The sequence below is a fragment of the Cygnus olor genome, chromosome 5 (assembly GCF_009769625.2).
Source record: "Cygnus olor isolate bCygOlo1 chromosome 5, bCygOlo1.pri.v2, whole genome shotgun sequence".
Classification (NCBI taxonomy): domain Eukaryota; kingdom Metazoa; phylum Chordata; class Aves; order Anseriformes; family Anatidae; genus Cygnus; species Cygnus olor.
The window spans coordinates 32,904,054-32,927,643 of NC_049173.1; the positions used below are offsets into that span (position 1 = coordinate 32,904,054).

The 23,590-nt window shown below is 53.6% G+C and overlaps 1 protein-coding gene across 4 annotated transcripts in view; it reads right to left on the reverse strand.

Annotated features, from left to right (window-relative positions):
- Window positions 1–17,906: 17,906 nt before the first annotated feature.
- Window positions 17,907–23,590, reverse strand: part of LOC121070440 (transmembrane protein 263-like) — a 209,380-nt gene continuing 203,696 nt past the window's right edge. For 2 of the 4 annotated variants that reach the window (XR_005820084.1, XR_005820085.1), the window contains exons 3-4: window positions 22,502–22,640; window positions 17,907–18,295 (exon numbers count right to left, since the gene is read on the reverse strand). Coding sequence is in view for 1 of the 4 variants with exons in the window: in XM_040557606.1 (XP_040413540.1) it covers window positions 18,090–18,295 (206 nt within the window). In the remaining 3 variants the exon portion in view is untranslated. The remainder of the gene's footprint in view (window positions 18,296–22,501; window positions 22,641–23,590) is intronic. The other 2 variants (XR_005820086.1, XM_040557606.1) reach the window with 1 other exon arrangement.

Below are 23,590 nucleotides of genomic sequence, written 5' to 3' on the forward strand. Positions count from 1 at the left end.
CAGTCCTGCCAGTTATCATCAAAAGTCACCAGGGGCTGGGAGACGAGCAGCCCTAAAACCCCAGATCGCAGAGACAGTAGTTTGTGTACATCTGCATATGTTTGTGTAGGTCCTACAAATATTATAGCCTTTCTTTTCAGAGGGTGGAAGCGAGCTGTGTAGATGTAGATCTTAAAATAGCCAGCTTTTCCCTAATGGACTGCAGCAGTTCTGCAGCTCATCGTATACTGAACGCCTTGATGGAGCATTTAAAAACACACCATGCCTTGGGGCTGAGAAGCAAACCCCATTTTGGTGGGGGCCTCTTGCACCCACACAATGGAGGATGGTGGGATGGAGAAGAGCAGGGGGCCGGCAGCAGTGCTCATCTCCAGGGCTCTCCCATATAATGTCCCTGTCGCCGGCTCTGCCCTCCGAGCACTTCTGGGTCCTCAGACCTGCTGGAGACCAGATGCTGCTCTGGGGAATTGGCCAAACTTCTGTGCCTGTGTCAGCCTGCCAGGGAGAAATTGATAGATATCTCTGCCTCCTGACTCCCAGGCTGAGCATGCTAATTTATAGATTGGATCTGTCGCTCCTGATAAACGATATCTTACTTCCCTAATGCCGCCTTCAAATTGAGTTTTTAAGGCTAGGTCAGACGGGGAAACCAAAGGGTGACTCCGCTTTCTCTTTGCTTTGGCTCCGTGGTTGGGCTGAAGTTGGCTTTTCAGGCTGGAGACAGAGCCAGGAGCTGTGGCTGATGCCATCCTTGGTGGCCAAGTGGCTGCCTCAAACCAGGCTCTGAAGCCCCACCTGCCTCCTCCAGGTGCTCACTTGGAACAAAATCCCTGAATCCATTTTGGGCACGGCAACCCCTGCAGGATGCTTGTCAGTATAGTTAGTAACACACGTTATTTATGGAGCAGCACACCATTTTCCTTGAAATGAAAAAATCCCCAACCAACCAACCGACAAAAACCAAACAAACCACAAAACAAACAAACAAACAAACAACAAACAAACAAACAAACAAACAACAGACCCTATACCATGTTCCCCTGTGCTAGACATCTATCCAGCTATAAGGTCCCTGCTGTCCTGCCTCCCGCCCTCCTCCCACTCCCACCCAGGAAGAGGGGTGAGATGTTCAGAGCGATGCTGGAGGCAGCTGGGGATGCAGGTCCTCCCTACACACGCCTGGCAGAGGTGTCCCAGCAGCCTGAGATGCCCGTTCCTGGGAAGTTGTAGCACAGTGGGACTCAGCTCCATGTGGCTGTTGTGATGTGCTGGGCGCCGGAGCTCAGAGCAGCCTGACGGGGATTGATGGCTTTGTGTTTGAGCCAAGAGCTCCCAGCAGCAGTGGAGGAGCAGGGCTGGTGGGGCACGGGCAGTCAATCCAGCAGAGAAGAGGCATTTCCTGAAGGGATGCTGAGCAGGAGAGTGGACGGCATGGTAATGGGATGTCCCGTCATGAAGCACACACCAGACAAAGATGCCCCAGCTCAGTTTCCCTCCTGCCTGTGTCCATCCCTGTATCTTGCAGCTTGGCTGAGCTGTGTGCTGGGGCAGGCGGTGGAGGGGGACCTGAGACCTCAATCAGGAGCCCCAGCTTGCCCAGGAGCACAGGACAACACCAGAAGGCTCCCAGCTTTCCCCCTGTCCATGCCTGAAGCCAACAGAGAGCCTGCTGGCAATCCCCAGGGAAGAGCAGCAATTCCCTTTCTATGCCTGTGCCAGGTCAGGTGTGCCGAGCATTAATCCCTCCAGGGGCTGTGCCTGGATCAGCACAAGCACAGCTTCGGTGAGCATCCTTCTCCAGCAGCAGAGAGGAGCAGTTTCTGGAGCACAGCCAGCGGCTCAGACCTGTACATATGTGAGCAGCTTTGTTCCTCCTCTGGGGAGCTGCCTAACAAAGTTGAGAGTTGGCCAAACACCCAGGATTAAGCATATCACTGCTCTAACTCTCCAGAGGTTAGGGTAGTGAAATGCACATGTGTGTGGACCCATTCAGCTTGTCGTCATCGAGCCCTGGATATTTTCCTGTTACCCAAGAGAGGAACTTGCTAAAGCCGCCTCTTTATGCCCCGAGTACCACTGCAATAACCCAAAATAAACCAGACCAGTGAATACCTTCCAAAGGCAGTGAAAGCAGCAGTCACACTGAGTCAGGGCCCTTCCACTCACCTTCGCTGAGCTCTATCTCCGAAACCCAACAAAACATCCTCCCTTTCCCAACTTCCAGAAACCTCAGCAGCCCAAATTTCCCTGCACGACCATCGCAGCTGATTGAGATAGCAAATCCTGCGGCACATCGGAAACTGAAAACGACGGAGCTGGGAACAATAAACCGAATCTGAAGTTCCAATTAAAGAAACACAGAGGAGATGGCTGTGATTCGATCCAGATTTAATTCAATCCAAGCTTCCCTCTTTCAAGGTTTGTTTTTTCCCCCCTTATCCGCTGCAACAAACCTTGATGCCGAATTTAGGTCAGGCCTCACCCCCTGTGGCTGCTGAAACATGGCTCCAGGAGAGGCCCTGGAGATTTCCTTCCCCCACCTCAATATCTGGCCAAATAAAAATTCCCCTGACCAAAGCAGTGGCTTTGATCCACCTGTGGTTTTCAGCAATGCGGGCTATGGGCAGCGAGAGGGCTGCTGGCTATACCCCAGCGCGGGGAGCTGGTTGTGATGGCAGAGCTGGGCTTTTGGGACAGTGAACGGGGCTGGGTGAGCAAAGAGAGGATTCACCTGGGGGCTAGGACAACCCAAAATGATGTGGTGGGAGTGATGAGGCCATGAGGGCAGTAGTTGTGTCCAAATGCATGCTCTGCAGCTTGCAGGATGGAGCCTGTGGTATACGGAGCACAGAACCAGTAGCAAAACTAAAATGTGGGTGAGGAAGGGGGCACCACACCGTCCCTGATCCCCATAGCTCTGCTCCCCCCTCTCTGCCAGCTCCCATCCCCTCCCAGGAGGCCCCATGCTCCTGGTCTGACTCCCCCAGCACCACAGAGGTGCCCCCTCTATGGAAACCTCCTCTTTTTACAAATTCTATTTTATTTTTTTCATCCAGGCCTTTGAAGATGGTTGTTGCCATGGAAACGTGCTTTAAAGCATGCCTTTTTCCTTCCCTTCATCTCCAGAGCCTCTGTTGCCATAACAGCTGCATCCCACCCCTCCCTGCTCCCTGACACGGGGCCAGCCCTGGCCCTGCGGGACCCCATGGCATGGGGGTCCCCGAGACACTGCCTCGTGCCACGCAGGGCAGGGGTGGCCGACGAGGAGCGTGTCTCCAGGCCACGGAGCCCACAGCAGGGCACAGCACGGGAGGGGACGGCAGATACACGCGGTGCCTGCCCACCAGCTGCGGCAGAGCCAAGGCTTAACTGAGAGCACATTGCTGGCTGCCGTCGCCTCAATTAACGCGGCCCTGCTTGCTTTAGCAATTACCTGCCCGTGGCTCCCGGCCCGCTCTCAGATGGAGCTCTCCTGCCAGGAGTCACAGCCAATGAGCGCAAGTGGGGAGCAGGCACGGAGGGCACCTTCAGGCAGCCTTGCCCAGATCCCACGCAGGCACCTCTCCCGTGTGCCCGGGCACCAGCTTGCTGCTGCCCCATGCTCCTGCTGCAGCTCTCCAGCAGGAAAAGTGCGGGTGACAGCAGCACTGTGGTCCCCAATGCACGGGGCTGGTGGGGAACAGCGCTGGCAGCCACCAGGAGCAACGGGGCCACCAGTTAGGGGCATGGAGGGTGAGCTGTGTGCTCTGAGCACAGGGGAGGCTGGCTCCCAAACACCTCCTCGCTTGCTAAGTGGCCCTACATCAGCTGAAGGGTGAGCGCAAACACAAGTCAAAGGGACCGACGACGTTGTTCCAGGGGAGAGAGAAATATTGCCTGCGCTCTCCAGAGGGCAGCAGAAGTGGAGATTTAAATGGTCACGATGCAATTTCCTCAAGACGCGGTTGAAAACTGCTACCAGGCTTTGCTTTAAACTAATCAGAGTCCTTTACATGGCACTAGTAGCTGCTCCACACCACTGCAAGGTCTGTGTCCTGCCAGTGCTGCTGGGCCGGCTGCTGAGTGTGCGGGCTGCATCTGACAGGCCCGTGCTGGCACCGGATTGATGTCCTTCTTGTTCCCGATAAGGATCCGAAGCCTCCTCTGGGTCCCAGCAGCGATTCTTTTATCCTTCCTGATTGTGGCATCCGCGCTCCCGGTGTCCCCGGGGACGCATCAATCGTGGAGCTGCAGGCGCCGTGCTGCTATCGGCAGCGATGATGGAACAGCTACAGGAGCAGCTGTCATTTCTCCCTGTTTGCGTTTTGTTCTCGGGCTATCAGCGGGACGTTTTCCGCCAGACACCTATCAATCTGCCTGCCCGACAGAGGCTGTGTGGCTGAGGATGCCGGTGCCAAAGCCTGCCCTCTGCTGTGCTGCCTGGCACCAGCTGAGGGCATGGGGACCCCTCCGTGATGCCGAAAAGCAAGATAGCGACAGGCCCATGTCCCATTTAATGCCTCCCTATCCATCACCGAGCTCGCAGGCTGTACCTTGCCTCTTTGCTGGAAAACCTCGGGGCAAGGTGACCCAGCTGCCCTGCTCTGCCGCAGGCAGCACCAAAGCGAAGCACCCGTGTCCTCCAGCCGCCCAGGAGGATGCCTCGGCCCCATTTGGTTCCCCACTCGTCTCCAAGCACAGGCCTTGTGCTTTGCAGCTGGACCTGCTGCCACCCCGAGAGCTGACTGCGCGGCTCGATGCCACATGGGGAACCCTTTGATGCTGTCCCTATGGCTGTGTCCGGCTCTCCTGGGGTGTCTGAGGTCCAGCTGCCCGCTCACCCGCACCTCTTCCAGCCCAGCCTGTGTTACAGCAGCGCTAATTAAACAAATATGTCTCAATTCTGATGAAGAACTATATGCAAATCTGTGCGATGCTTCGCAGCGGGATACGTTTTAGCAGTCAGCTCTGCAGTCGCTCATTCCTCCTTGGGGAGTGCCAGCTGCATGGTGAATGAGCCCGAACAGGGGCTGGAGTCTCCCAAGCCCCCCAGCCCTCACTGCCTTCACACCCAGCCAGAAAAAGCTGTTCCTCCCTGCACAGGACCGTGGGCTGGGGCAGGGAATGGTTTCTCTTGGCATCTCATTGACAGAGCCTGGCCTTTGCCTTGCGCAAAAGCAGGGGATCAGCCACCTCCTCGGTCAAACAGCTGGGACCAAACCCCAGGTAGGAGGCAAAGGCTGAGCCGTAACATTCAGCACCGCCTGAAATGCCCAGGGACACCGAGTTTTTTGTTTTCCTCCCTTCTCTGGTGGATGGGCAGAAAGGAGATATATATATATATTTTTTGGCCTGTTTATAGACTCAGAATAATTAGAAAGAGAAAGGTTTCTTACCTTTTTCTGTGAAGATAAACTTCTCCAGAGACAGCCTTTGTGCATACTGAACACTGTTCTTGAAGCTTCCCCCACTGCTCTCTGGGAGACACTCAGCACGTGAGGCACATCAAAGGTAATGCAAAACACCGCTCAGATGCTATAGGGGGTAGGAAGAACCATACCAGTGACATTTTAATCTTGGAAAGAAAAAGTGGGAAAAAGTGCTTAAAATCCCTGCCTGAGAAGAAAAACTGTAGATGGGTCTGGTTGGGGTATGGAGAGTTGCTCTCCGGGGCCATTTTACCTCCTTACCAGGCCAAGACCTCCTCAAGCTCCCAGAGCTGTGAGGGATGTATGGAGCAGAGGTTCCCTTGGGCTTTTTCTGACCAGGCACCAAACTGAGCAGTCCTCTGAGGATGTGGGGTGGGGAGCGGGAAGCAGGAGCAGAGGGTGGGCTCCATCCCCTGCCCTTGCCCCCTAACCACGCTCCCTCTGAAATCCACCCCGCTCCTCCGCTTCACACCACGGCTAAGCAGCTGAACGTCTCGCCACAACCCATGCCGCGGCGCAATTAGTCAGTGCAAATGGGGATTTTAATTGCCCCGGTGATTTACAGCGCCCGGGCAGTATAATTAAAATTCATTCTCAGGCACAGTCAATGAGGCGTGCAGCAGCACCATCTCCTTACTGGAGTGATTGAGGCGCCAGCTGCAGCTGGGAGGGCTCGCACCAGGCACCAGGTTGGTGTCCCCGTGCCCATCTGTGTATGGGGATATTGATGTCCCCTTGCCCACCCATGCACGGCACTGCCCTGGCTCATGGAGCCCCGACCCCGGGCGTCCCATGGGCAACGGTCCCTCTGCTGTCTGCAGGAGGCCGCGATGAAGCTCCACGATAAATCACGCAGAGGGGGACTCAGCGCTGCGCTCTGCTGCCGTCCCCTCTCCTCATCGCTGCCTCTTTCTCCCTTCCTTCGCTGCAAGGAAGGAGCTTTGTCTCTTGCCAAATCCCCCGTCTGTGTTGGGGGATTGGGGTGAGCCAGGCGTAAAATGAAAATAAATCACTAATTCCTCCTAATAATGCCTGATTTCCTGATTTGATATCCCACATTAATTCTAATTACTCACCCAGAGTCAGGGCATTAATCAAGGCGTTAAAACTTCTCCTTGCTTAGCAACACGGAGCCGCCGGCAGCTGGCAGTCCTGGTGTGGGCTCTGCCTGTCCCCACGATAGCTGTGTTGTGATGGGGGCTTGGGGGAGACCCCGGCCTCTCTGTCCCCTGCCCCAGGGTGCCCGCTCCCAGCCCAGTGCCCCTTTGCAGCCACCAGGCAGCACCAGCCCCCGCTGGGGTTTGCCTGTGTCCGTGAAAGGCAAACTCACTTGTTCGAGTTATGACGCAATTAACATTTCTTCTGATTATTATTTTTTTTTGGTGTTGAAAGGATTAATATTGCATTTATTCACTAGCTGATTAATTTTTTTTTGAAACTCATCAGTTGAATAAGCTTTAATTTGGATGGTAATTAACTGAAATATGTATAAACTCAGAATCTCTGCACTCGGTTTTATTAGCCTGCCTTACCTGTCCTAGATACAGGACAAAAAAGCACTCTCAACACGCACTCGTGTTTAAAAGCCCTACAATTTATGAAGGGCGGCATTAGACACAGTGAACGAGCTAGGCTCGGTTTCTGGCTCTGGCATCCTCGTGGATTTTCGGAAGAGCGGACCTCCGTTGGTCAGATGTCACTGCTAGGACAGAAATGGCAACGAGCCTTTCTGCTTTTTCGGGTTCGCAGCTTCTCAAATTTGACTGAGCTCATCCTTGACAGCATTTTCTCCGCACTTAGAGAGCCTGTTACTGTTGCCAAAATCTGTTTTTGTATTTCGTTGCAGGTCTCAGATGCTTCCCGAGCTGTTGGCTTGGCATTAACTTTTGAGCAACAAGCATGCGTTTCGTGGGTACTGACACTTACATGGCTTTAATAGCCTACAGAAAACTCATGCCTTGACTTGGTGTTTTGAACCAAAAGAGTTAATTTTGAAGAGGAATATGGACCTCAAATACTTTCAGTTAGCAGCAGTATTTAAATATGTCCTGCTCCTGAGGTTCGGGCACTACCCCCGCTCTGAGCCGGAGAACAAAGCAGAGTCCCGCACTCAGAGCTAATTGGGGTTGGGGTCTGGCGGCCCCAAACCACGCTGACTTCTGCACCTGGAGGTCACCCCTCTGAAGTTCTCCTTTAAAGTGAAACCAAACACTTATGGTAAGAAGAAGAGCAGAAACCCACGCTGGAGTCAAGGTGCACATGGAGCCCAGCACGTGCTGAGCCTCACCCCAAGTCCCATCCCGATGGGGACAGGACGGCCGCTGGCCCCACAGGGATGCTCACAGCAGCAGCAGCTTTTAAACTAAAACCCCACTCTGGCACCTTTGGAGTGTACGGCCTGTCTGTGTGGGGATTGCTGCCTTGCCTTCTTGTTTCTCTCCTCCGCAAGCTGCAGGTCAGTGGTTTACAGCCCGGGGTCAATGCATCCTGAGGGTGCCGTGAGCTATTTCCCAGCCTAACTAAGAAAAGTGAGCCTCTCATCCACAGCCTTACAGCTGCTGTGCAGGAATCTGTGGCTCCATGGGAGTGTTTTTAGGAGGTATACAGCTGGGATCGCTCACAAAGCTCAAGACGAGATAGATGTGTTCACCCAGGAGGGTTTTACAGCCTCCATACTCAAACTCCCCTTTATTCCCTGGCTAGTGCACAGAATTAATTACATTTCTGCTATGCTAGCATGGCCCTATAGCAGCTGACTTGCCATCACCCAGCCCGGCTGGACAAATCCCTACTCCAGAGCCCTTCACATGCGGGACGGGCCATGCTCAGCCCCACCAGGCTGCCCCGGTGCCAATAGGGATGGGGATTGAGCTGTGCCTGCTCCAAACACCCCATCCTCCCTCCACCCATGCAGCAGCATGCGAGCACTAACAGGGACTTCATTAACGTGCACGGCCTCCCTGTGCCACCTCCAGGTCTCTGCGTGCCACTAAATCATCTGATTTGGAACAAATTCACTGGGAAGAACTACAGCAAGTCAAGCAGAGGTCTGGGACACGGGAACAATGGCCCATAAAGCAAACATGCAGCAGTGCGCTCAGCTGCCGGGGATGCTGCTGGCACATGTGGCTGGGAAGATTAATATGCACCGAGCAAGCAGGAGCAGGGAGGGAAGCTCGCAAGGTTCCTCTCATTAGCTCATCCTTCCAGCTGAGTTAATGACTCCCAAGTTTCACCCAGCCCTCTCTGCAGCTGCTATGGAGTGGCACCACAAGTTAGCAGAGAGCTGAGTGTGTGTGCGTGACGGGGGCCTTCAAATCCCCTCTGGGCCCCCTCGGGGGAAGGCTCTGCTCCCAGGACACTGGGATCGGGTGCAGGGAGGCAGGAGGGGACACAGTGCCCTGCCATTTCTCCCTTTCCTCTACATGGGGACAGGGCAGGAGAGTCTGGTGTATCCCAAGCTGCAAAAGCAGGAATAAAGGGAGCTCAGAGGAGAGCATGCACAAGGAGCAGAGAAGTATGGGACACATGGGTAGTAATCTTACATGCACAGCAAGACAACTGATGGCCCAGTAGGGGTGGCAGCATACCTGCAGCTCCTGGGGAAGGCAAGGTCCCTACTGAGGGACCCCATTCCCCTGAGGTGGGTATTAGATCCATACAAACCAGAGCTGGGACAAGCGGACCGCTGCAGGAGGGTCTGGGATATCTGGCAGAGCAGCAGCCGGAGCAGAGCCAAGCAGGGAGGAAGGATTACTTCTGCGGAGGGCAGCTTGTGCCAAGGATATTTTTTATCCTAATGATCGCAGGCCAAACCCAAAGAAGGAGCTCAGTGGGAATAGGACTAATACATCAGCCTTGTAAGCCGTGGCAGCACAGGGGCGGATTCTGCTCCAGAGCAGTGTGGGACCCAGGTCAGGAGCCTGGCTGGAAAATGACGGTGGAAAGCCTGGGGGGCTTTGTACAGAACTGCAGGTGCAGCCAGGTGCCCACACATGGCAGGAGGGGGCAAAAGCCAGCCCCTTACCTGTGCAGGAGAAATCAATCTGGTTCCACAGGGGTGTGCTGCCTGAAGGTCTGAGACTTCAGGGGCTCCGCAAAACCAGCCAGATCCATCAGCCCCATCCTGGTGTCTGCTGGGGCCAAGTCTGGGTTTTCTGGTGCTCAGCATCCTGCATCCCTGCTGCCTGCTGTTATTCCCTCTGCAGGTGAGCTGCGAGCAGCCGCTCTCCCATGCTCTTCTCTGATATTTCTCTCTGGCAGCCTCTCCCCCACCTTCTCCTCCTCCTTTATTCTTCAACTCAAGAGCCAAAATGAAAACACCTTCCTCAACAGCCCCTGACAACAGCGGGAGGGAAACCGGCTGCATTCTACTGATTTGCAAAGAAAGAAATACAGAGAAACGTCTTGATAGCATCATAGCAAAAAAAAAAAAAAAAAAAAAAAAAAGCGAATGCTGCGCTGTGCTCAGCCGTCTCAGGAGACTGGGTCTCCGCTCCTCTGACTGTTTGAAGCCCGGCTCAGTCCCCAGGGATCTCAACAGCTCCAAAGCTGCTGCCGAGGAGCGAGAAAAAATCAGACACGTTCTCTGCTGGGAAAGGCTTTCCCTGCAGAAATCAAAGGATGCTGCACAGGAACGGCACGCCGGGTATGGCCAAGGAGCAGGAGGCTGACGGAAGCTGAAGTGGCACTGCCTGGGGAAGGCAGAGTGGGGCCGGATGACATGCAGCTGCTGCCTAAGGTCTGCAGGAATTTGATGAGAATTAATCTCCCTGGGGAATGGGGTCTCTTCCTCTCCTCCCAAGTGAGCTGGGTGAACTTAGGGTACTGGTGCAGGGCTCCTACTGTTTGAGTTGCTAACATGCTGTCCTCCTGCCCACGTTTGTCACGCATGGTCTCCAGGCCACTCATCTCACCTCAAACAATCCCACCAGAGAAGCACAAGGCCATCCCAAGGCAGATATCTTGAAGCCAAACAAGCTGGGCTCTGGAAGCACCAGTTTCAGTACACTGTCTCTTCACGCAGTCTGGAGCTGGTGCAGACATAAGGAAGCAGGACACACCTGGTGTCTTCAGGAGGAGGAAGAAGGGACCTGTTCCCAAAGGCTGGGACAGGACTCCCAGGGCTGCTCACTGCATGAAGTAGCAGCAGGGCAAAGGCTTCATCACCTCTCCTTTCTGGAGCCACAGGGAGAAGTAAGTTTATGAAGTTTATAGCATCTTTGGCAAGAGTTAATGCTAGTGGTTCTCCAAAGAAATGCAGCAGCCAGCTACCATCACACACACACACACTACTACTGCATTTGCAGGTGAGAGCAACAGTTAATCAGCTCCATTCATTAGCAGCTCATTAGCTTTAAGGAACCTCCCCCATCACTGTGGGCCTGGTTGTGCCTCCTTACAGACACCTTACACTGTTTGCCCCACAAACAGCCCCATCAAGCTCAAGCTCGATGAGAGCATTCCCGCAGCACGAGGCCTTGTGAAAGGAGGCAAGGCCTCCCATGCCTGTACGGCAGCACGGCGCGGAGCTGTGCAGAAACACCCCCCCGTGCAAACAGCCACCAATGTCCTAAGTTGCTGAAACAACTAACTCAACTACTGCTGCGAGGGCAATAACACTTCACAAACACCACACAGAGGTCTTTGCTCTTCGTTGCACCAGCTGCGAGGCTCGCTATGCTGTTTTCTGAGAGATCCCGTAACGTCGTCTTAAGATTCACTCAAAAGCTGCCGTAAGACCTCGGTTTTAGACAAAACACAATTCTCTGCAGTGCTCTGATCCTCCTGTCACTCGGCTCTTTCTAAAGGGCTCAGGATGTGTCTCTCCTAGAAGCCACACGCTCTCAGCCCTCTTGGGCCTGCCACAGCAGCTTCCCTGCGTGCCTGGGTTGCAGCCCTGTCACCAGAGAGCCCCATAAGGACAGAGCTGGCTGCAGGACCCAGAGCACCATCACTTTGCTAACAGAAAAACCTCTCAGCATCCTCTTTCCCCCCAGTTCTGCTTGACCAGCCAGGGCAGGGCTGCCAGGTCTTCCCAGTCCCATGCCTGGAGCCGCCCCAGCGCTGTCCTGCCCGCTGCTGTTGGTGTTTTTCTGCCTCTCGATTTTTCCAGCACCGATATTGCTTTTCCTGGTGTTGCCATAACAACTGGCGTTAAGAGCTTGTTGACATTGCCCCGTTGTACTAATTGCACAGTTTCCTGTCACCGTTACATGCCAGTTTATTTCTTTTCAAGGCCTGAAATTGCTTTCAGCCACCTTGCCCGCTCCCTTGCCACCTCCCCAGGCCTAGTTAGGGAGGTGGAGCGAGGGAACAAATGATCCTGAAACGCCCCAGGGAAGCGTCATTTAACCCATCCAGAGCAGCCAGGCGGCCACCCAGCTCCAGTGCAGGGACTTTCGGATGAGTTGCCTACATTTTCTGCGTTGCACCTGCAGCAGATGGAACATTTAGGGCTGGGTGTTGCAGTGTGTGAGGGCCGGGCTGGAGCTCCTGCAAGGCATCACGGCAGCCCCACGGGTCCCTATCCTCTGGGAATGGTTCCTGTGCCCTGGGTGGCGGTGGCACAAGGGTTTTGTTCCTCTCTCTGACAGAGGGAACGATTAGCAGGATCAATCGCATTGACCTGGTGGAGTTTACAGAGGATGCTTGGGGCACCTTGCACCTCTCCTCATCTCAGCCCCTGGCAGCCTGGCTTCCTGCTCCCACCCGTGTTCCCCCATAAAACACGGTAGCCAGCAGTGCCACAGCCTGACACTGACAAACACCAGTGTGGAGCCTCCTCCCAGCCCCACAGCACCATTCATCTCACGGTCCCCACTGTCTCCAGGGATGCTGGATGAGGGACAGGGACAGATTGGACGTATGGTAAGCTCCCAGCCTCCGCTGGGCACTCCTACCCCAGCAGCAAGGCTGCCCTGTTGTGTTCCTCGGTAATTTATCACCAAGACACTTACTTTATAAATATTAAATGAAGGGCTCCATAAATTTTTAACGCAGAAAATAAAACTGCATTTGGTGAAGGGAAAAAAAAAAAAAAAAAGCAAACCACAAAACAAACAAACCAACCATGCTCCTCACCCATTCTTGTTGTCTTCCTCTCTTTCCCTGGCCTTGCCAATGCCTTGCCATGGCTTTCTGCTGAACCTCCCATCCCTGTCCCTCTGGTCACGGGGAAGGAGGCAGCCAGGGAGGCTGTGGAGGCTGCACAGCAGGGATCCTGGGCTGGTCAGGCAGCTATTTTGGCCACATCCCATAATGGGGGCTGCAGCATGGTGGCACAGCACGCGGCACGGCCCAGGAGCTGCAGAGACATTCCCGTCCCTCGCTGCCAGCCTGCTGCAGTGAAGAGCACGGATGAATCATTAGGACAAGTGCTCCTACAGCCCAAGCACAAATGAGGGAAGATTGGACCTTAGGCAAATAACAGCTCTTTGCTCAAGTGCGCTACATTTCTGCGCTCAACCGCAGCTCCTCGTGCGAAGCCTGTCACAGGGGACGTGCTGCCAATCCCTGGGGTCCAGCACGCAGGAGGTGAGCAGCCTGGCCCCAAAGATCAACACTTCGCACTAACCCCTCAGCATCACCACGCAGTGTGCCCGGCTGCTTTGTAGAAAAGAAGTCAGCCAGAAAAACCTGATGCTGGACCCTGCTGCAGGTCCTCCCTGCACCCTTGGTGGGAGCTGCCCGCTCCCCGGCGGCTCTCTGCGAAGTGCAGATGCCAGCAAATCCTCGCTCCCGCAGTCATTAACTGCAGGGAGGAACCGAGCGTCAGCAGATTTCTGGTGGGAGCGGATCGAGGGGACTTTCTCTCATCCGGATGGTGACAAAGAAGGCTCGGAGGGAGCTTTCTCCTTGCTGATGAGCGCCCGGAGCGACCTCACACCTTCCACCGCAGACAGACACTGACTTCGCAGCAGCCTCAGAAATACCTGCAAGAGTTTGTCGCTGCTTTGACAACTCCAATGGTTTTGGATGATTTTTGTGGGCAGATGTGCCTGTGCTCAGCACATCCCCCTGCTCCCCGGTGCCCCTGCAGGGTCGCGCGGTGCTTAAGGACCAGCTCAGCACCATCCCCAGGCAGAGGCTGTGGGGATGCTCCAGCGGGGAGAGGAGGGATCCCCAGCTGCCAATCCACGCAACAGAGCCAGGCATTAACCAAAACAGAAACTAATAAAAACGATGTTAACAATAATAACGGCAACAAAAGTTATTAAAATTCACACTCAGCTGGGCGTGGGGCTTATTGAGTATTTTCCTGGCTTTTTGGCAGACTGTGGGATTGCCCCAGACACCAGGGCAGGGTGTATGACAAGGAGAGACAACGATCAATTTTTAATATTTCATATTTAAGCAGGCTTGGGCTCCAATCCATCATATCCCCTGGCTTTCCCTAAAATTAATCTTCAATAGCTTATCGAGAACTTCAGAAAATTAATATCCCAGCATTTCACCTTAGGGGAACAGCACTTTCTCTGGTTGAATATGCATGCAAGAGCAAAAAAGAGCGCGATGAAGTGCCTGCCTGCAAGACTTCAGCTTCAAAAGAGTTTTTTGTTGTTTTTTTTTTGTGTGTGTTTTTTTTTTTTTTTTTAACTTAGCGGAGTCCCCCCCCCTTCACTGGGCTCCAGCTCCCCTGGTGGAAGCATCCCGGGAGGGTGGGACGGTGCAGAGAGGACAAAACAATTCCCAGGCTGCTTCCTACACAGGACGCTTCACCTTCCTGCAACGGGGCCCCAAATGAATGAATCTGCCCTTTAATGTCAGGCCATGGGAGCATGAAGGGGAACAGGAACAGGACGTTCCCCCGCTGTCTGATGCCAGGCAGCCGAACATCCGCGCTCCCACTCCCAATTTCAGCGGGGGGAGGCTCCTGCTGGCAGCGGCCCTGACCCTAAAGGCAGGAGGGAGCCTCCGGTCGGGCAGGGCTCGCAGCACCGAGGCAGCATGCTGCCTGCCCCTGTGGGAACGGCTTGTTCACGAGCAAATGTTTCATTTTTTCAGGGCCCAGAGGAGGGTGTGAGCCCTCCGTGGGCTGGCAGCGACCCAGCGAGCTTCAGCAGCTCACCAGGAGGCAGCCCTACCTCTCCCCTGGCTGCAGAGCTGCCAAATTGGTGCCCTGGGAGACAAAGAAGGGATCAAACCTTCATTTTCAGTCCCCCCCCCGGCAGACAGGAGAGGTCGGATGCTGATGCGGAGGGCTTTGCTCCAGATGCCACCAGGGAAAGCAGCTGCTGCTGGGCACATCCATGCCTCAGGATCTGGGGGTTCCCTGCACCTGTCTCAGCTGGGGGTGGAAGGAGAGCAGGGAGGAGGCCATACAGAGCAAAGGGGATTTTGAAGCCAGATCTGTGCCAGGCAGGAACAGGGGAGGCAGGAGGGACAGGTGGCCGTGGGGAGCTGGGGGATGCCCAGCACCATTTCACCAGCTTCCCCATTAAACAGGCTCCGTGGCAATGGGATTAAGAGGTCAAGGAGCACGGGGACCACATCCCCGAGTGGATTATCGTCTGCAGGAGAATTAAATGGAGATTATCTCCAGCCTAGCAGGCACTGCCGGCGCTGGGCCGGTTCAATCTCCCCCTCCAGCAGCCCCATGTCCCCGCACAGGGTCCCCAGCATGACGAGGGCTGACTGTGGTGCTCCCCGTGCCCCTTGCATTGAGAGCCCAGAACAGGCTGCCCCATCCCGGGACAGCACCAGTCGACACTGGGAAAACGATGCTGGAAGCAGTTGCTGTTCCTCAGAAGGAGCAATTACGCATCTCCATGAAGAGAGCACTTATCATGATGTGTTCATCTTCCCTGACACCTCCCGTACCGTGCCCTGGCTGCATTTTGCAAACACTAGTTAATTAAGCCGTACACCTTTGTTAGGAGCTGTGGTGGGACCGGTGCCTGCCTGCTGCCGGGGGCTGGCTGCTCTGTGCATCCCTGCGACCAGCCGCTGTCCCCATGGGATGGATGCTCACAGGGGGTGCTCTGAAACTGGGACACCAAAGCCTGTCCTGGAAGCAGACATTGCAGCAGGTAACGAGAAATAAAAAAATGAGCCCGAGCGGGTTTCCACAGAGCAGATGGCTGGAGGTGTAAAAACAAAAGACAACAAGAAAACCTTCCCCCCAAAAACAAACAACAGATAGTTGGTAGCAAATGTTACACTGACAATAAAAATGAAGCCTCCAGGGGTAATTTGGGGAATTACAGATCAGTAAATTGCACATCTGTGTGCACCAAATTGATTGGAATGATAATTAAAACCAGAACATCTCATAATACAGCCCAGCGTGCGCATCTCCGAGGAAAATCATGTCTCACTAATCTCCTAGATTTCCTCGAACTTATCAGCCCGGCAGTGGATAAAGAACAACGAAGTGGCTATTTATTTAGGGCTCCTTTGACAAAAGATGGTGCAGGCAGCTGCTACGAAAGCCTATTAGCCATGGGGCAAAAGACACTGTCTTTCCCTGTATGAGAAACCGGCAAGGAACCCCAAAGCAGGGAAGGTAACTTGTCTGGTTTTATGATGGCAAAAGATCAGCAGCAAAGTCAGGATCTGTGCCTGGCTCCTGCTGTGAGTTTGTTATCAGTGGCTGGGATGGAGGAGCAGACGCAGGAGGTAGAAGTACCAGCTCGCTCAGGTGGTTCTCAGCCACATGAGACGGCAAGGAGCTTTGGAGAGCCCTCCACATGCCACGTGGATTGGTACCACGCTGGCAAACTGCATTAGCGCCAACAAATGCGGAGAAACGTGCTTTGTTGTGTAAAACCTGCGGTTTTGGTAGACCCGGGGGGGTTCCTGCATCACCTCCAGAGGGGGCAGGGGCTGCTTCAGGGACAGCTCTGCCTGGGGAGGAGGCAGGAGGAGGCCGGCAGGGCAGAGGATTCCTCCAGCTCCCCGTGATCCTGTCACATCTGTTTTTAATCTGAGCAAGAAAGAGCCCGCTCTTGCCCCTGCAGGGTGGCCCATACAAGTCTGTCTCTTGTATCTTTTAAGAGAGAAGGAACTCATCCCCTCCGCTCCCCTCCCGGCTCCTCTCTCCGCATCCATCATCATTAGCAGCCATAAACGTCAGAGCCGCAGCCATTAGGCTGCTATTCCCAGATAAATAATGCTTTTCATATTTAATTTACAAGTGGCTGCAGAGCCTCTTTGGGGTGCACGGGGTTAATTAAGAGCCGAATTAGATAGAAATGCTTCTCCCCAGGGAAACTCAATTAAAGCCTTCTGGAAAAATAAATAAATTTAAAAATAAGACACTGAGGCTGGGCACAACCTCTCCCTGAGCACTGGGGCTGTGCTGGCCGGTGGGAGAGGCTTCTCTGCTTCTCTCCTCACCATGCACATCTCCAGTTTGGGCAGCTCCCAGGATCAGGACAGAGGGAGCCAAAATCGAGAGCCCACAGGTTTCAGCAAGAGGTGCCAGGGAGGATGCTAATGGTTAATCCTCCCTCCTGCTGCACAAATAAGCTGCCAAATGCTCCCCAGGAAAGCCGGCTCCTAACAGGAGGTTTACCAAGACCTTGTTGTGTAAGTGAAGGAAGCTCCTGGCCTCCTCCTCCCAGACATCTGCTCACCAAACCGATGCTTGCTGCAAATCATAAGCTGCAAGCAGCTCTGTGAGAGCTAGATATCCTGCCTGTGTTGGTGTACGGGCAGCAACCCTGCCCCTTCCTGAGAGAAAGGGCTGCGGATGGAGCACCACTGCTGGAAGAAAAAACAAAGAAAAAAACACACAACAGAAGCCAACTAACCCTCTGGAGAAGGAAAGGAGATCTTTGGGGATGACAAGTGGATTTGTTTACATGGACTTTCTGCTCTGATCCCTCCCCAACACGCTTCCTTTTCTGGCTTGCTAGACAGGATGGAAACTTGAAATTTTGAAGGGCTCTGAGTCAGGGCACAGCATCCTGTAAAGAGCTGCCAATCCAAGGAAGTGTTTGGTGGCCCTAATTTACAGCTCCTCCAGCTGATACATTCAACCCTCATTTTACTCTGCTGTGCGTGTCCTTCAACAGCCAGACCTAAGAACCACACTGTCTGGTGCCACCTCCATGGGGGGAAGGATTCGGTCCTTTCCAAACCCTCTCCTGCAGAGCTGCTGTCCTGCCAACAGTTCACTGAGATTGAGGAAAGAGCCATGTTAGGAGGTGGCTTGTGCTCATCCTCTCCCTTTGCTTTAAGGTGGATAAGGACAGGGGTATTTGGGGAGGAAAGCACTACTGAAGCTGAGCTTGTGATGCCAGCTGAGAGGTTTCTCTGGTGCCAAGTGCTCCTGGTCCCTGGAGCTGTCCCACAGCCTGGCTCGATCCCTGCACAACACTGGTGAGACCCCACCTGAAAGCAGGGCAACTGCTCCTTCAACTGAACATCACATCATTCATTCCCCCTAATGCCAACCTTAGTTCTTGATGTCATTACCCGCTGTGTTCATTTGGCACTTGATCATCCAGATGATTCGTGGAAGAACTCTACAACTCAAAAGCAAATGAGTTATAAAGTAGGTATGTGGTTTATTTCAGCGCTGGGCGCATGCGGGATAGCTCCCAAAGACATAAGCAACAGTTCGCTCACTTGCGTTCTCTTTTATCCCCTAAAATATAACATATGCATTAAGTTTCGCAGAACATCTATGCATATTTATTTCCTAGCTCCACCTAGCCCCGCTTTGTATGCTAATTATCTTACCAATCCTTCTGCGCTTGCGTAGTACTCTCTGGTGGTCGTCCAGTTGGTTGTTGGGATGAAGTAAGACGTCTTCATCAGAGTTGAACTTCTCGCCTCGTCTCCTTGCTCATGCTCTCTAAGCCCTTGGTCCCAGTCCGAGCCATAAGGTTGGTTTGATCCAGTTCTCGGGGTCCCAGGAGCTCCTGTTATCTGGAGGCCTAAGCGCAGCACAAGCACAGTACATCGCAAATGTAGCACATATTAAGCAATGAGTGTTGCCTACATATTCATTCTTAATCAATCGCTCTCTAATTTCTAAACCCATGTCTCACAGACCCATCAATTTAATCTTAACTATGCCTTAATTTGATCATTACATTGTTCCACCTCTAGCTGGCTTCAAGGAGTCTGGTAGCAAATTTGCCTTGCAGCATGCTCCTCGTCTTAAGCATACATTTGTTTATTTGGCCTTTCCTTGAGCCCCAGGAGGCAGAGCACAGCACCGGGTCTTTGTCTGCTTGCAGCAGGAGGGACGGGAGCCAGGCTCCTGCCACAGCCTGACCAAGTCCCCTCTCATGCTCTGCCAGCTGGCTGCGTGTGGCCCCTCACGGCATCTCTCGGTGCCCTAACGGAGAGGGGGACAAGGAGAAAATCCGGCTCTGGAAATCCTTTCAGCCCCTTCCTCTAGAGGCTGTAAGTCCTCATCTCCTTGAGGCCATCTGGACGAAGTCGTCCAAACACGGGCAGCCAGCTCGGGAGCCAGAGGAGTTGAGACAAAGGGGGAGCATGGCAGAAGAAACACTTGGCATCGTGCTCCTCCTCATTTAATTAGAGGAGGGCTAATGAAAGAGAGGAGCCTGTGTGCAGGAAGGCGCCGTCACCCCACTAGCCGATCTCCTCCGCGCAGGAGCCAGAGGCAGAGGAACATTTAATCCTGCCGGCTGAGCATGGACAGAGGGAGACCCGTGGGATTTCCCCTTGTGAACTGTAGGACAAGCAGCCCTGGCAGCAGGATGAGCTGTCTTCCAGGCTCTAGCCTTCCCAGGGCACTGTCTGGAGCCAGGGGCCACCTGGGGACAACTCCCCCAGCCAGGCAGAGAAGTCCCGGCAAGGAGTCGCTGCAGAGCAGCTGCGGATATTGCCGGATTTGGGAGATTTAGCCAAAACTCCCCAGAGAGCTCCCCCTCTGCCTGGAAACAAGGCTATCATGCGGCTCTCTTGCCAAAATACTTCTGAGGCTGCTCCCATGTAAGCCGTGGCAATGAAGCTCCTGGCACCCAATAGTGGCACAGGTCTGCTCATGGGGACCGTCACCCTGCTCCCAGTGATGCCAGCACGGGTGACCTGTGCAAAGCGTCACCATCTGCCCGCGACCCGCCTGCCTTCAGAGCCCCTGCGAGCGCAGGGATAGCTATTAATGATGCTGCCTTTTGATATGCAAACGGAGTGCTCATTACGCCTCGCTCTCACCCCACATCCTCCGAGCTGTTAATTAAAGAGCGTGCAGCAGGCAGAAAATTATCACCGGCGCCTGCAAAATAAACCAGCGATGCTCGGGTGGCTGCACCCCCCCACACACACCCAGCAGGACAGACAGACAGACAGACAGAGCCACGCTGCCCAGCAAACCCTGCAGCTGAGAATCCCAGGCGATGAGAGCCCTTTCACTAGCCCATGCCTCAGTGGGGAGCCCCTTCCCTGGTGCCTGCTTTGCTGGGGCCAAACCTCGGCAGTGCCCCCGCAGGACAGCCTGAGGCTCCGGAGCCCCAACACAGGGCTCTGCCCCCTCCTCGCTCGGCCAGATGTGTGTGGCAGGACACGTTTCTTCCTCTTCCATTGTGTTTTGCAAGATTGCAGGCTTGAGATGGATTCAAAAGCCACCAGCATGCTTTGCAGAGGCACAGGAGGTGCTGAGGATTGGGCCCCACCAACCTGTTGTCACAGAGGTGTTACCTAGGGGAAAAAGGCTTCGAAAGGACAAGAAGAATCACAGCTTCTCAGGGGATATGACACATGTCAGAAACCCTATTCTGATAAATATATGTCTTAATGTGAGCCAATAGCAATAGGTACTACACATGTAAATACTTCACTGTGTGCTCAATGCATAACTACGCAGAAATATGAGCCACTTTGGATTAATATGCATTTAGTATAATGTACTGATATTTAGCCTATATTGAATTGCTGCATTTCCATGTGCGTGACAATATTAAATGTGTATCTATGTGCCTACTATGTCTTCCATACTACATCAACCATCAGCAGATATTCAGATGCTGCTGCTGATTTAGAGCTTTTAAAACCCTGAAGAAATATTCCCAAAGAAGCACCAGAGGGGTATGTGGTGGTGGGGTCCTGCAGGATCCCATTTGTGGCTCCCACGTGCCAACAAGTTGTCCCTTCACATGCCTCAGCTCCTGACTAAGGAGGGCTGGTTTCCCCACACAGTTCACAGACCTGGGAACTATTTGATGGCACTGTTTGAGGACAATTAAGTAGTGGAGAAAAAGCCCACAGAGATGTCATGGTATGCTCCATCCTTGGAGCTTTTCAAGACCCAACGGGATAAAGCTCTGAGCAGGGTAGTCTGACCCCAGGGCTGACCTCGCTTCCAGCAGGAGGTAGGACCTGAGGACTCCTGAGGGTGGCAGGGAAGCCCTGACTGCTCACACCATGATGGTCCATGATGCCACCCCCAGGAGGCCACAGGAGGGGTCTCCAGGTCCTGAAGTAGCACGTGGGCAGATGAAAGCTGTAGTGAAACAAGGCAGCATCCACCACGTTCCTTGGGGAAGGACAGTTTGCTCAAAACTGAAAGATTTCCTGTCAGTTCCCACCAGATTGCTGCCAGCTCGAGCAGGATGGGGAGGCTGGCAGAGGAGGCACAGCCAGCTCGGAGGTGCTTCTCCCTCTGCTCTGCTGTGGATGGACAATGCAGATTTTCTAAAAACCCTCATGAGAAGGTCTGTTTGGCAAGCGGGCCCTGAGGCAGTGCTGAGGCCTGCTCCTGGGTGCTGTGGCAGCAGGGCACAAATGCCTGTCTCTACCAGCACTCGGTTTTGAGGCCCCCCCCCAAACCCTCCCTGGGGCCATCTCGTCGGTGAGCCGAGGAGTGTGTCTGCAGGGGTCTGGACCTGTAGACCCTGCCTGCTCTCTGCTCCTGGCCTGGGAAGCTCCATGTCATCTTCTCTCGCTCCTCTGGGGCCACCAGCCAGCATCCCTGCCCTGGCCAATGTCCCTGCCTGTTCCTGTCCCTGTGCTGGCTCAGCAGCCTGGGGATCAGCTCCAGCATCACGCCTGGAGGAAAAGCAGCACCGGTTTGCAAGCTCAGCAGAAAATGCACTGTGGAGACAAGAGCCGCTCCCCTGAACCCGCTTGCAGGATTTTAACAGAAATATTCAGCTTGGTATGGCTGGTGTGTTTGTGCACCAGGAGGGTCAGCAAAAACAGGGCTAAAAGCACAGCTGTATTCATAGCCAAGGACACTTTTACAGTCAGCTGAGCTGAGCACCACCCAGCCCAGGTCTGACCAGCCCCAGCACAGGTGCCACGTTAGCAGAAGACATCACAGTGTTGTTACTTTCTGGTAACCCAGCAGGAGCACAAGAGCAGAAGACCATTCCTAACAGACAGGCCAGATCTATCCAAAATCTAGTTCTTCTTTGCCCAGCAAGAGAAATGCAGGAGACAGGGTGAGGAGGAGACACTGGAGGCCCCCTGGGGACATGCATCTTGGTGTTCACACATATGAGAGCACAAATGGGTAAAAACAGAGCAGGGATGTGTTGGCAGGGTCAGTCCCACGATGCTGCCTGCCCCCACAGGTCCACATTTCCAAGCAGACACCAGGCAGGAGGGAGAGAACCACAAGAGTGATGAAAGGCACAGAAAACCCTGCCTTGTCATGAGAGATAAAAAGGTTTAGTCTATTTAACTTCTCGGAGAGAAGGTTAAGAGGTGCCTTGATCATGATCTATTAGTACCTACAGAGGAAAAATAGTTGTGATAGTAGATAGCTCTTTAATCTAATAGGCAGAGGCATAATGAGACCCAGTGGCTGGGTGCCAGGCTGGAGAGAAGGGGCACATTTCACCACACCCAGCGCTGCAGCAATGCGCCCGCTGCCACCATGGGACCTCTCCTCTCACATGGGATGGGTTGGGGACAAGGAGCAGCTGGTGACCTGCTGTGGCATGGCTAAAAAGCCATTGCCCACTCAGCCCCTAAACCTTGGGTGCATATAAATGGATAGCTGGTGGTATTGTTTTTTTTTTTTTTTTTTTTTTTTGTTTTATGTGTAAAGGAGGGAAATTTCCCATCTGTAATTTAATGCTGATCTGTAGCCACCACGGTGTAAGAACATCAAAGGAACAACATCGTATTGAGATGGTTAGCCTCACCTGGCCTACCTGCACACTTACCAGTGTGTAAATCTAACACCAACAGGGAGGGTGAAATGTTGATCCTACCCATTTTTCCCACTCCTGATATCTCTGCGTTTCAGGACCCAGCCCCGGTGTTGCACCGGTGGTGAGGGTTTTGTCATGTCGTGTTCCTTGGCTAATTGGAAGGAAAGACAAAAAGGAAGGGGAATGAAAGGCTGTGGCGAATAAACACATCATTAGCTACATTACAAGTCCTGCACAAGCAGGCTTTATAAGCTCTTCAAGAGGAGGGATTATAACATGAGCTGTTTATTCCCACTTCTGAACCACAGAAGGATGTTAAGTCCAAAGCCTGTCGTTAAGGCTTTGAAGGCCAGCGAGAAAGGACTTTTTCTGAAAGTCGACTGACCCCAGAACATCCCAGACTCCCTCCCTTAAGACCAAGTCATCCGAAATCACCGTGAGAAGCCTTGGCCGAGGTCTGGAGGCCGTTCCCACAGCCCCCTGGCTCCTGCAGGGCTCCACGCGTGGCCCCAGGGCAGCTGATGGGTGAAGGTGGCCGCGGTGACCTCAGCTCCGGCACCACAGCCGGCACCACAGCACCTCTTCCTCCACAGCCTTCCTCTCAATTCTCCCGTGCATTTGGCTGCTGCAGTGCCCGTCACATTTCCATCACAGCCCGCAGGGAGCCGAAGTCCCCCAAGGAAAGCCGCGGCACGCCGGTCGGTTGGTAAACGCTGCCGTGTACAACCTGACACGGGCGGTTCAGAAGCTATCAACCCGCGGTGCTTAAGCACGCAAATAGTATTTTCTATTAGTCTCCCTTGGAATTTATGTGCCTTAATACGTTGCTCTTTATATTAACGGCCCTTTGCAAGACGTACAGGGGATATAACGTGGTTGGATTACTGTGCAAATCATAACTTTGTTCCTGGCTGCGTTTGAGTGATTAGAACAGTAACCTTCACATCACCTTTACATCCACATTTGTATTTTATTACATATATTCCCAAGCAGATTATGTTGTTAAGGTAGATTTTTTTGAACCATAACTCAGGAGGAGAAAACACAAAGGCTTCACAGAAATCTCCTGCTAGACAGCATGGAAATTGGAGGTTTTCAAAC